The 14,454-nt window shown below is 34.3% G+C and overlaps 1 protein-coding gene across 3 annotated transcripts in view; it reads left to right on the top strand.

Moving 5' to 3' along the window:
• The window catches only part of SNX13 (sorting nexin 13), a 119,891-nt gene that overhangs the window by 59,015 nt on the left and 46,422 nt on the right, over positions 1-14,454 (top strand). For all 3 annotated transcript variants that reach the window (XM_047751956.1, XM_047751955.1, XM_047751957.1), the window contains 6 exons: positions 6,741-6,862; positions 6,953-7,054; positions 8,877-8,965; positions 9,302-9,385; positions 13,740-13,878; positions 14,275-14,363. In XM_047751956.1, coding sequence (XP_047607912.1) covers positions 6,741-6,862; positions 6,953-7,054; positions 8,877-8,965; positions 9,302-9,385; positions 13,740-13,878; positions 14,275-14,363 — 625 coding nt within the window. The remainder of the gene's footprint in view (positions 1-6,740; positions 6,863-6,952; positions 7,055-8,876; positions 8,966-9,301; positions 9,386-13,739; positions 13,879-14,274; positions 14,364-14,454) is intronic.

Raw genomic sequence — 14,454 nt, 5'->3', positions numbered from 1 at the left:
CAACAAATTTGTAGTTTCCTAAGTCTACTACTTTATGTTTTGCAAAGTGTAAATACTCCCACCATGGTTAATTTTAAGCTGTCAGCATGAAGTCACTGAACTTGGGCTTAGGGAAGAGATGTGCAGTTGGCACTCCCACCTCAGCACTCCAAGGGGAGGAGATCCAGCTGAAGGAAAGGAAAGGACAGATTAGTAACCATGAAGTAATGAAACTTGTTTCCTCCTGTGGTTGCTAATTTAGCTTCCATGACAGAGGAATTCTCTGTATATTTTTGAGGATTATGGTAGAGAGTAATAGTAAATTTAATGTAAATTCAGGAATGTTGTGAAGAAAATTGGTTTTATTATTTTTCACTCAATCCTCACAACTAATTATTTAAAGTAGAATTAAAAAGGGAAGCAATGGTGCTATAGGGAGGTGGTTACGGTAACGTGAAGTGTTTATGAGCATATTGAGACCAGAAGAAGAGGAAATCTTTTAATGTATTTAGGAGCAAGTTTATAATTCTGTGCTTTTAAAATATTGCTCAAATTCAATTTTAGGCTGAAGCTTTTGATGCTAACAGAGTACTCCCTCAGGGACTCTTGAAGAATGGAAAATATATAAAGGTTTATGTATTTTAGAGAGTATATTCTTTATAGTAGTGAATTCTGAGGGGAAAGTTACTATCAGATTCAATGACTCAAGGAAGGAATTTTTTTCTTGGCAACAAAAGATGTCTTGAGTCAGTTGATCAAAAAACCTTTGAATGGAATAAAACTTTTCTCCAAATCTCTTCAAACATGCTTGTCAAAATCTACACAGAGAAACTAGGAATTTTACTATACTAATGATTTTTTTAAATGTCTGATTTTTCTACACAGAGGTAAAAGACCTTATATAGGAGATTAATACATATTATTGTAATTTTATGCCATTGGTTATTATATCACTCTTATCGATTAATAGACATTTAAAAAGCCTTTCTATGTAAGTGTGTATATGTACATATATAAAACACAAATGCTATGCAGTATACAGTATACTGTGTCACTCTTACTGTTTGTAAATAAGGTCTTAGTAGTTATTTCTGTGAAAAAATAATATAGCATCTGGAGCAACATTTATTATAAGATTGTTTCTGAGGGAAAATCAATTTTCACTTTTATCACTTTGATATAAAGGACCTTTTCTGGGTAAGTAGTCTGCTAAGTGTGTGAAGATTGCCTCTACTGCCAAGCGTCACCTGGTTTCTGGTTAGGCAAGTCTACATGATAGCTCTTGCATATACCATAATCATTCTCTTCTTTTGCTTTTACTATATCCTTCTTTTTCCTATTGAAATAATATTCATTAAGATATTTTTTAAAAATGTGGTCTCTTTAATCTTTTTTGACTTATAGCATTTACTTATACTTAATTCTGTGTGTATTGTCAACAAAATTTTAAGCTGTTTTTGGAATGGTACCAATTCTGTATTATACTTTATAATAATATTCTGTATATATTTAATATATTATATATGTATTCAATATATGTATTGTATGTTATACATAATAGCCAGTATTCTCCTTTCCCTTTATAGGATGTTCTAATTCATGCCCCTAGCATTAAAGCTAAGCTAATAATAGACTACTTTCTAGTACCTCTGCTCACTTCTCTCCCCATCTTTTGAATTTGAGCTTAGCAAAAGTTGCTTATAGGGAGTTCCTGCTATGGTGCAATGGGTCAAGAATAAGACTGCATCAGCTTGGGTCGCTGCACAGGTGTGGGTTCAATCTCAAGCCCTGTACTAAAGTATCTGGCCTTGGTGCAGCAGTGGCTCGGATTCAGTCACTGGTCTGGGAACTTCCATATGCTGTGGGTGCAGCTGTTAAAAAAAAAAAAATGTTGCTGGTGGATTCCTGGGCTCATAAAATCTGACATAATTGGTCTGTGGTTTGCGCTTAATTTAGAGGGGGAGGACAATTAGGTGTGTTAAAAAAGGAAGTTGTATTTGGTTTTGAGCCTGTGTACCGTAGTTATATATTTTTTATAATCATATGATTTAATTTACTCCCACATAGATTGAAGAAATATGAGTATGGCAGAGTTGTGCCTATGAAAACGGGGTATAGTTGCTAAATAGATTGCAGTTGAATTTGGTGTGCAAAAGGCAGCCATAAAAAGCCTTGAAGGACTCTGCATTTGGATTTGTTCACAAATGTGTTTTGTTGTTATACCATTTAAAAGAAACTGGAAACTATAACTTTCTCAATGAGAATGGTTTCCTCAAGACAAAGGCCTCATTAATAGCACTTAGCAAAACATTAGTCAAATGAATGGTCTTATTTTAGTCTTATGCTGAAAGATTTATATGATTTAAGTTAAAATGACATAGTTCATGATTCTCTCTTTTGATCAAATATTTTGATTTACTTAGCAATTGCCACTCTTCCATGTACTGTGTTCCTGTGTGTGTGTGTGTGTGTGTGTGTTGGAAATTTAATCAGAAATTCTTAAAGCTGTAAGTGTCCCTAGAGAAAAACCCTGGAAGGTGATGTGACTTACTGAATTTCACAATGAATGGAATGGTGTATCTTTTACTTGAATCAAAAACATGTGTGCTAGTCCATTGCTCTTTACATGTTTGTGTGTATGTGAGTGTTATTGATGATGAGCTGGAACCAATGAAGCAATTTATGTAATCTCATTCTCAGGCCACATATTTGGCACATTCATTGCCCTTTTATAGGCATTAGCATTAAGTAGTTTTAGAGTTTGGAGAGGCAAAAAGAGCTTCTCAATATATGTCAGAACTTTAAGGGGTGGAAAATCAACTGTTGTCGGTATTTCACGTGGCTATTCTACAACCACAGGTCTGTTCATGTCTGTGAGTCTGCTTTTGCTTTGTAGATAGGTTCATCTGAGCCATATTTTAGATTTCACATATAAGTGATATCATGTGGCTATTGTGAATAGTTCTGTAATGAACATAGAGGTGCAGGTATCTTTTTGAATACAAGTTTTTTCTGGGTATATGCCCAGGAGTGGGATTGCTGGATCATAGGTAGTTCTCTATTTAATTTTCTGAGGAACCTCCATACTGTTTTCCATAATGGTTGTACCCAGTTTACATTTCCACTAGCAGTGTAAGGGTTCCCTTCTCTCCACTCCTCTCCAACATTTGTTATTTGTAAACTTTTTAGTGATAGCCATTCTGATCAGTGTGAGGTGGCACCTCATTGTAGTTTTGATTTGCATTTCTCTAATAGTGATGTTGAATATTTGTTCATGGGCTATGTACCATTTTTAGAAAGTACTTAACTGTCACCAAAATATTTTCAAATTTTATAAGACAGAAACTACTAGAAATTGTTAATATATATTTTCCTAATTTATAAACGGGAAGCCAGGTACTACTATTGCTTTTATCTTCCTAACCTAGAAAGGTTCCTTTGAATTGAGATTTACATTAGATTTGCATGTATTCAATGTAGAGGGAAAATAATGACCTTGGATATGACACTGTGTTCCCTGTTTTCCCCACTTTCAATGTATTTGTATATTGAGTGTAGAAATCTATATTTAAAACTTAAAATAATTTTTATACTTTTCTATGTCACTTGTTAACTGTCACTCGTTTTAAATGTCATTACATCTTCTATAATAGGTTTTAAAAATGCCTTTTAATTTGGTTGTGATGATTGTTATACATCTATAAATGTATAATGTATAAAATTTATTAAGTAATTAAGAAAAATTAAATCTGAAAAAAATAAAAATGCCTTTTAAAATTAATGAATTTTATGGAGTTCCTGTTGTGCAGCAGAAGAAATGAACCCGACTAGTATCCATTAGGACGCAGGTTTGATCCCTGCCCTTGCTCAGTGGGTTAAGGATCTGGCGCTGCTGTGAGCTGTGGTGTAGGTCACAGATACAGCTTGGATCCTGCTTTGCTGTGGCTGTGGTGTAGGCCGGCAGCTCTAATTCTGGTTTGACCCCTAGCCTGGGAACCTCCATATGCCCTGAGTGTGGCCCTAAAAAGCAAAAAAAAAATTTTAAAAAATAAAAATTAATGAATTTTATTTTGTTTGAAACTTTCAGTAAACTCTATAAATAGCACTCTACCATGAAACAGAGCACATGTAACTTGAAAGATTATATATTCTACTTTCCTCTAAATTTCCTAGAATGAACGTTTTAAGAATTAAATGAGCTAATGGCCTATACCAAATAAATTTTGTTTTTATGAAATTTTCAAGTTCGGGTGATTTTGTACAAATATTCATGTAAAGATTGTTGAAAGATGCTTGTATAGATTGTGATTTTCTTTTTAAAATATGAAAAAAGAGACGAGAGATTTCTAGGTTTTAAGTTTTTATTTTAGGTTTTTTTTTTTTTTTTGCTATTTCTTGGGCCGCTCCCGCGGCATATGGAGGTTCCCAGGCTAGGGGTCTAATCGGGAGCTGTAGCCACCGGCCTATGCCAGAGCCACAGCAACGCAGGATCCGAGCCTCGTCTGCAACCTACACCACAGCTCACGGCAACGCCGGATCGTTAACCCACTGAGCAAGGGCAGGGACCGAACCCGCAACCTCATGGTTCCTAGTTGGCTTCGTTAACCACTGCGCCACGATGGGAACTCCCTATTTTAGGTTTTATGTTGAGGCTGAGTATTGTTAATAACTTAGCATATGTTTATATACATGGCTCTTATATTCTAAAAAATGGTAACCCCTCCTTAGTTCCCTGTGCTTAGATTACCTTTATTTTTGTTAAATTGATTTGTGTTCATGTACTTATGATTTACCCTTTCTTTCCATTATATTATACATATATAAAACAAAATCATAATTGTGTTAAAAGTTATGTTAGTGATTTACGTTTTTAATTGAAAATAGACAACTGTATTCCTCAATGCCATCACCACCTTTAAAAGTTTTTTCTCGGAGTTCCTGGCTCAGTGGTTAACAGATCCGACTAGGAACTATGAGGTTGCGGCTTCGATCCCTGGCCTTGCTCAGTGTGATAAGAATCCAGCGTTGCTGTGAGCTGTGGTGTAGGTTGCAGACAGGGCTCCAATCCTGTGTTGCTGTGGCTGTGGCTTAGCTGGTGGCTACAGCTCTGATTTCAATCCCTAGCCTGGGAATCTCCATATGCTGCAGGAGCAGCCCTAGAAATGGCAAAAAGACAAAAAAAAAAAAAGTTTTTTCTCAGAAGATAGTAATCAAGTCAGTTTATTCATTAGCTTTTCTTTTTTTGCTTTTTAGGGCCACACCTGTGCGGCATATGGAGATTCCCAGGTTAGGGGTCGAATCGGAGCTTTAGCTGCCTGCCTGTGCCATAGCCACAGCAATGCCAGATCCGAGCCACGTCTGTAACCTGCACCACAGCTCACTGCAACGCCAGATCCTTAACCCACTGAGCGAGGCCAGGGATCAAACTTGATACCTCATGGTTCCTAGTTGAATTTGTTTCTCCTGCGTCACAATAGGAACTCCTTCACCAGCTTCTTTATTGTACATGTGTGGGGTGATTAGCATAGTGAATTATGGTATACTTTTTTGCTCTCCCATTTCCCAGCATCTTTATGAATAGACTCTTTGTCTTTTATCTGGTATGTTCCTAAAGGGGTGAATTAATTTTAGTGCTAATTTAAGAAAAACAGCATTGAAAAAAAAATGTTTGTTTAAAAATAACAATCCAGGAGTTCCCATTTGGCTTAGTGGGTTAAGAACCCTACATAGTGTCCTTGAGGATACAGGTTAGATCCCTGGCCTTGCTCAGTGGATTAAGGATCCAGCGTTGACACAATCTGCTACATAGTTCCCAGGTATAGCTCTGATCTGATATTGCTGTGGCTATGACATAGGCCTGCAGCCTCAGCTCCTATTAGACCCCTACCTAGCCCAGGAACTTCCATATGCTGCTGGTGCGAACATTAAAAAAAAAAAAAAAAATATATATATATATATACACACACACACACATATATATGTATACACACATACATACATATATATGAAGTATATGTCACCATTATAAATATAGTATATATAATATATATCACTCAATCCAAGGAAAGGTATAAACCATTTTTGATTATCTGCTGTGTTTGTTATCTGTCTCACTGGTATACTAAATTAGCAATGTTTCTCAAGGTCAGTTACTTTTACTCTAGTACTAGGTAACTTAATAAAATTTGTAGTCACCTTTTTCGTGGGTTAAATGTGGTATTTTACGTCATTCTTTAAGACTATAGTTATTTCTAATAATCACGTTTTTAAGTGCTTTTATATGCAAACAGAAACTCCTCTGGCACATACCAAAGGTATTTGTAACTAAAAAGAAGAATGTGGAGAAGTCAAAAAGGGTTCAGAAGGAACCAGGAAATGGCCCAACTGCTCTTTTAAATGCAAGAAAAACCATTCTGAATTCCTAATTTATTATTGTGTGCAGGATGAGAAATTGCATGATATACCTGTTGTCAGACTCATCTCAGATTTAACTGGATTTTTAAAAATTTCTTTTAAGCACTTAGTACTGTTAAACTTTGGTACATAAAGTACCTCAAATAATACTGTTCGAGGGCTTAGGTAGATTTGATGTACCTTGGATCTTGTGGAAGGGAATGCTAAATATAATAGTAATTAAATGAGCAAAATCTCAGTATAAATAAATCTAGTCTCTGTGATAATGTTGTCTTTCATTAGTCATTAAATTGATCTTGACTAAAAAGCATTTATTTAATGCATTTATGTAATGTGTTTTTTATAAGGTCAAAAGAAATAGACTGGCAACCTTATTTTACTACACGCATCGTAGACGATTTTGGCACACACTTAAGAGTATTCAGAAAGGCTCAACAGAAGATAACAGAGAAAGATGATCAAGTGAAAGGTAGTGTCTTTATTCTGTTGAAAATTAGGATTTTAAAATCTGTCTTTCTTTGTCATTCTGTATATCTGGAATTATTTCTTCTTTGTCCAGGTACAGCAGAAGATCTTATAGATACCTTCTTTGAAGTTGAAGTAGAAATGGAGAAGGACGTTTGCCGTGATCTAGTGTGCACCTCTCCCAAAGATGAAGAAGGTTTTCTTTTCAACTTAACTCTTTTGAGAATAGTCACTGTTCAAGTTGGTTAGAAACAAATTAGCAGAACTAGTGAACAAATAGAAGGGTAAAATCTAAGGGTGAAATTATTCTTACAACAGGCAGTATAGTAAAACACTGTTACTATTCATTCCATTTTATTTTTTTAACTCTTAGAAATAGTTTCCAGGTTCTTTTTTTTTTTTTTTTCCCTGTCTTTTTGCCTTTTCTAGGGCTGCTCCCACGGCATATGGAGATTCCCAGGCTAGGAGTCAAATTGGAGCTGTAGCTACCGGCCTATGCCAGAGCCACAGCAACACGGGTTTTGGGCCATGTCTGCGACCTACACCACAGCTCACGGCAACGCTGGATCGTTAACCCACTGAGCAAGGCCAGGGATCGAACCTGCAACCTCATGGTTGCTAGTCGGATTCGTTAACCACTGCGCCATGACGGGAACTCCGGTTCTTTTTTGTTTTTAAAGGTCATCTATACAATTTAAAGATAGCATTTGCAGAGTACCTCTCTTGTTACCTTTTAAAATATAGCAAGCCCAAACGTTTTATAATTGTCAGGTTACTTGTTATTTATAACTTATTAATAATTTATTAGTCATTTATCTTCCTCTTGAATTTATTAATTTTTCAAGAGAGCTCCTGCTACCCTAAAATATTTTCTAAGGGAATGATTATAATAATTTCAAATAAAATTTATAGAGTTGAATGGGCTTGTCTTTTCTTTGTTGAGAGATTAAACCAGATAAGCTTTACCTGAGGATGTTGCCTTTTCCTAATTTTACAACAACTAAGAATCTGTGCTACTTGGCACATTTTTTTGATTAACAAGATCAGCTATGTAATTATGTTCCCAGGATGTGTCAGCCTATGAACAACTACGGAAAAGTGTTTCTAGTTGTGGAAATCGTCAGATTTTTAAAATGTGCCCAGCTTTTTTTATTTCTTTGTCTTCTTTCCTCTTTTCCCTTATTTTCTTCTTTCCTTTTTATATTTATTGTGTAATTAAGTTTTTAATTGCTGCTTCATTAGCACTAGTCTGAAATAACTAAATTTAAGAAATAAAGATGTGTAGTCCTTTTATGTAAATCAAGCCCTAATTAATAAGTAAAATAGAAGAGCATGTTCATCTTGTTATTCCCTGCTAGAATAGTGGAGTTTCTTTCTTGAAAAAGGAATTAGTATATTTTTAAATGCACTGGTAACTATTAACTATGCAAAAGTAGTGTGTGGTAGAAGTGTAGAATATGTGGTACAACTAAAATTTTGTTGGGGAAAACACTTGTAATTGAAGTTTCTCAACAATTCAAAATGTGGTGTAGAACAGAACAGAATAAAAAATATTTGATTAATGAATAGTTGCTATTTGGAGAATAATGAAGGAATTTTTAATGAATATAGATTAATTACTAAGATAATAAGCAATGTAATCAGGAGACTGCTTATTTCTGTTTTTTTTTTTTTTTTTGTCTTTTTGCCTTTTCTAGGGCCGCTCCTTCGGCATATGGAGGTTCCCAGGCTAGGGGTCTAATCAGAGCTGTAGCCACCAGCCTACACCAGAGCCACAGCAACAAGGGATCCGAGCTGCATCTGCAACGTACACCACAGCTCACAGCAACGCTGGATCCTTAACCCATTGAGCAAGGCTAGGGATCGAACCTGCAACCTCATGGTTCCTAGTCGGATTTGTTAACCACTGGGCCATGATGGGAACTCCGCTTATTTCTACTGTTATTTGTGTTTTATATCAAGAATAGGTGGGGACTTCATATTTTCTAATGTTATTATAGCTACTTTTTTATTTCTAGGATTCCTAAGGGATTTATGTGAGGTCTTATTATATTTATTGCTACCTCCTGGAGATTTTCAGAACAAGACCATGCGATACTTTGTCAGGGTAAGTTTAAACTCATATCAAATAAATGGCTATAAAGCAGTTTAGAGTAGTAATTGTCAAAATTTTTGGTTCCAAGATGCTGTTATACTCTTAAAAATTATTGAGAACCCCAAAGAGCCTCTGTTTATTTTTATCTGTCAATATTTACCACATTATAAATTAAAACTAAGAAATTACGCAATACAGGAATACACAAGCACTCATTGCATTAATGATATCACAGCATCATGTTCCTTTCTCAAGGAGCAGCATTGTGTTCGGAATTTTATATTATGCTGTTGATTTGAGAAGTATATAAGATTAAATTTGCTTTTGTGTTTTGAAATTTTTGTCCAGGAAATCATTGCACGAGGAATTCTTCTTCCATTAATAAATCAACTCAGTGATCCTGATTATATTAATCAATATATCATATGGATGGTATGTATTTTCTAAAATTACAACTCTTATTTTCTTTTTTTTTTGCCTTTTTAGGGCCATACCGCGGCATATGGAGATTCCCAGGCTAGGGGTCTAATTGGAGCTGTTGCTGCCGGCCTGCGCCAGAGCCACAGCAATGCCAGATCCAAGCCGCGTCTGCGACCTACACCACAGCTCATGGCAATGCTGGATCCTTAACCCAGTGAGCGAGGCCAGGGATTGAACCCTCAACCTCATGGTTCCTAGTTGGATTTGTTTCTGCTGCTCCACGACAGGAACTCCACAACTCTTTTTTTTAAAATACTTTATTAAAGTGTACAAATATGATTTGGAAGTCAGGATGATGAGGCAATAATTTATTAAAGAAGTTAAGTAAAATTATATCTAATTTTTGTATTTCCAATATTACTGTTTGCTAATACGTTGAATGTACCAGCCAGCTTCTCTTTAAGAAAGTTCATTAATAGGATAATCTTCCCTGCAATTTTGGTGCTGTTACTACTTATTTAAATTGGAAAAAGGATATTTTATTGCCTGTGTATATAGATGATGAGCACTGAAAAAAGGATATTTTATTGCCTGTGTGTATAGATGATGAGCATTTTTAAAAACTGCTATTTGATTTTAACTACAACTTGTGATTTGAACTACTTAAATAGTACTTTACTCTTCATATTAAATAGTGGAGGAAAATACGGAGAAAAGAACCTAGATTGAGAATGAGATCTGTGTTCTAAATCTCTCTAAGTTGCTTTGTATGTCTATAAGTTGAATAATTCATAGTTTTCTCATCCATCAGACATATCAAAGAGTTAGTAGTTATTAAGTTTACTAGCTCTGATTTTTTTCTTTTCTCACTTTGTATCTCTTCTGGTTATACATGCTTTTCCTCAATAAATTCATAGTTGAGGAAGAGTTGTAAGTAAGCTATTGCTGGAATTACTTTGGTAGGTGTTTCTAGGTCTAGCGTTTATTTCCTTGAATCTGGAATTTCTTCCCCTCAGTCTCTTCTGTTCACTCAGTCTAGCTTTCCTAGGAAGGAACCACTTGATTGTTTTTTGTTTTATCATATTCATTATCAGACTTGCTATTTTTTAAAAAATAAATTTATTGGAGTATGATTGACTATAATGTTATGTTAGTTTCAGGGATATAGAAAATGATTTAGATATGCATATACATATATTCATTCTTTTTTCCCATATAAGTTATTAACAGAATATTGAGTAGATTGCCCTGTGCTATACAGTATGTCTTTGTTAATTATCTATTTTATATACAGTAGTGTGTATATGTTAGACCCATTCTTCCAATTTACCCCTCCCCCCAGTGGTGTCCCCTGTGGTAACCCAAAGTTTGATTTTGAGATCTATGAGTTTGTTTCTCTTTTATAAATAAGTTCTTTTGTATCATTTTTTATTAGATTCCACATATAAGTGGTATCATATGATATTTGTCTTTCTTTTGTCAGCCTTCACTTAGCATAATAATCATGTTGCCACAAATGACATTATTTCATTTGTTTTTATGGACTTGCTATTTTTATTATTGTTGTTACTGTTGCATTGTTTGTCCCTCCAACCAGATTGTGGGTTTCTTCCAGGCAGAAATTGTCTTAGCATTGTATTCCTGGGGCCTTTCATGGAAGCTCTTTTCCTTTCCTTTGTCAGCTTCTTTAGAGTCCTACTAGGCTCTACCAAGAGCTTTAAAATTGTTCATATTCACTTTATTAAAATTAAAAAAAATACATATCCTTTGGTTAGGAATTTTACTCCTAAAATTTATTGTAAAGTGATAAGAAGCAAGTGTGCAACACTGTGTATTTAAGGCCATTAGTGGCAGTGTTGTTTATAATACTAAAAAATTGAAAGCAATTTAAATGTTTTACTCAGATGGATAGTCTAGCTATATTGATACAGTAGAGTACTGTGCAGCCATTAAAAATAATAGTAGAGAGTTCCCTTCATAGCTCGGTGGTTAATGAACCTGACTAGGATCCATGAATGCGAGATGGATCCCTGGCCTCATTCAGTGGGTTAAATATCCGGTGTTGCCATGAGCTGTGGTGTAGGTCACAGACGCGGCTCAGATCCTGCATTGCTGTGGCTGTGGTGTCGGCTGGCAACTGTAGCTTTGATTCGAGCCCTAGCCTGGGAACTTCCATATGCTGCAGGTGTGGCCCTAAAACAAAACAAAACAAAAAAGTAGTGTATCTTTACGAATATGAAAAGATATTTATATTTTTTATGTGAAAAGGAAAACTAAAAATGTCATGTGTGTGGAAATCTAATCCTTTAACAATAAATATTAAAATAATTATATATTTTTGAATGACTATAATTTTAATAGGATATATACTGACTGAATTGTTAATAGATGGGATCATGAAAGTTTTAATTTTTCTCTTTTATTTATATATTTTACTTACACGGAGTATTGGTTATGTAACAAAAAGTAATTTTCTAAGTAGGAAAACGGGTAAAATTTAAAAACATTTAAGAGTAAAATTGAATTGTAACACACAAAAATGGATATTGTATACTAACTTTAAACAACTGGGGTACAATACTGTATAATCTTTTAACTATAGTGCAGAAATGGATGCATGTTTACCAGAATGTTATAATTATCTCTCACTCTTGGGATTAGGAATTATTTTTTATTCATATTCGTATTTTTCTTTTGCTGAGCTTATGTTAATTAGTTAATTAGCTTATGTTAATTAGTTATATGTTAAAAACATTTTGGGCAGACTTAACACATACTCAGAGAATTCAGGCAGCTAAGTTTTTACTTGTTTTCCCCATAGGTAGGCTTGTATTATTATTGTGTATGGTGGTTGGGTCTTTTTGTTATTTTAATGAACAGGAATTGATCTGTTGTACTTTGCTATAAAATATGAGAAAAATCAGAAAGGGTAAAAACATCAAAAGATCTTTGGGCTGCTTTGTTGTCTGGTTTTACACTCGATATTTGTATGGAAAATCCTTTATGCATAGGTATTTATTATTAATAATGAATATTAAATTTGGTTCAGTTCTTACTCTCTCATGCAGGTAACTTTCATATTAATGGTATCTAATTGTATAGTTTATTTCTATTTGAAAGGAAAAGTTTAGAGCAGTGTAGTAGTAACGTATATTCTCTCTATATTAAGTGTTCATGTTACCCAACAATAGTTTTAAGCTATTAAATCATTTCTAAAAACAGTATGGATATATTTGCCTTTCTCATCTCAAAATGTATATTTTATTTCTTTTTAAGACAAACTAGTTAATGTTAAGTCATGTCTCTGACTGTGGAATAGGTTACCTAATTGGTTCACATTGTTTATCCCCCCTGGAGCAGATAAGTGAACAGCTATTTAGTTGTTTTTTAAAGTTTTCTTTGAAAAAAATAGGTCTTTATTAACCTACTTCTTTTCTCTTATTATTGAAGTACAATTTTTATTGAGAGAAGAAGCTAAATAGTCTTCAGAAGTTGTGTTATAATTTTGTGTTTCCATACACACTGAGAGTTTGGTCTCTCCATATTCTGATTGACATTTGGCATTGTCATTTTGTTGCAGTTAACTTGCATATCCTTGATGACTAATGATTTTGAGCACTTTTTCATGTGTTTATTGGCCATTTGTTCCGTAGTTCTGGACTTAAAACAGTCCCGAATACCTTGACTCCCTTTTGAGAATGGACAGTATCCTAAGCTGGCTGCCTCTTTATATCCCCTTACTGTTTTACTTAGCTCAAATTTTATTGGCAGTCATAATATGATTAGTTCCTTCACAGCATCCTGAACTCTCTTTCTCTCTGTCACTATTATTTTCTTAGTGAAACCACACTCTGCTTAAGTCCAACTGAACCTTTTACTCCATAACAATTTAAAGAGCAAGTGGCTGGAGAAAAGATAAAATAACAGTTATTCATGTCATCACAGTGATTCTGTTAAATATAGGTCAGAGAATGCCACTCCTCTGTTTAAAACTCTCCAGGAACTTTTCATTTCATTCAGAGTGAAAGCCAAAACATATACTAAACCCTACCGTATTTGCCCTTCCTTACGACTTCCATTACTATTCTACATTCCTTTGGTTTAGCTCTAGCCATCATGGCTTCCTGGCTATCAACAGACATTCTGAACATGCTCTGTACTTGCTAGTGTGCTGTATATTTCACTTACTTTGTTAATAGTCTATGACCCATGAGAATTTAAATGCTGTGATATAGAGATTTTCATTGTGTCCTGTTATAAATACTGAGTATGTAGAAAGATATGCCTGGCCCAGGGTAGGCACTCAAGATTCTGTTTTCCCTTAAGTGAGTCCCCCTTCCATCTATTTTTTAAACTTTATTTTCAGATCCGTGATTCTAATTGCAATTATGAGGCCTTTATGAACATTATTAAATTGAGTGACAATATTGGAGAGCTAGAAGCAGTCAGAGATAAAGCAGCAGAAGAATTACAGTATCTTCGATCTCTAGATACAGCTGGTGATGGTAAGTAATTTATTTCTGGTGATGGTATTTAAGTATAAGAGTGTTTTACTTCTTTAATGATTATAATCTCTTCAAATGAAACTTTACCTAATGTCATTTTATGCTATTAGTTGATTTTACCTTAACTAAATTTGCCTCTTATTATGCTGGTATGTGCTGAGTATAAGGTACAATAATTTTCTGAATGTGAGACTGTTATTATTGCAATTATCTCTAAAGTAAAGATAATTCCAGTGGTTTAATTTTAATTAATTTCACTATAAAATTTCTGATTATTCCATTAAAGTAATTTCTCTATTCATTGGTTATTATGTAAAATTACAGTAAGTGCATGTTTAAAGTATTTCAAAGTAACATGGCCACTTTCTACTTCATAATCAATTTGTTTATTTTTAGATATCAACACTATCAAAAATCAAATCAATAGCTTATTATTTGTAAAAAAAGTATGTGACTCAAGAATACAACGGTTGCAGTCAGGCAAAGTAAGTACTTTTGAATTAATATTTAGTTATAAATACTTTATATTGATTAAAATGTCTAGTGAATGATTAGAGGTGGAATATTAACCAGTGT

The sequence above is a fragment of the Phacochoerus africanus genome, chromosome 11 (genome assembly GCF_016906955.1).
Source record: "Phacochoerus africanus isolate WHEZ1 chromosome 11, ROS_Pafr_v1, whole genome shotgun sequence".
In the NCBI taxonomy this organism is placed as follows: Eukaryota; Metazoa; Chordata; class Mammalia; order Artiodactyla; family Suidae; genus Phacochoerus; species Phacochoerus africanus.
This window is presented reverse-complemented; position numbering and strand designations above follow the sequence as displayed.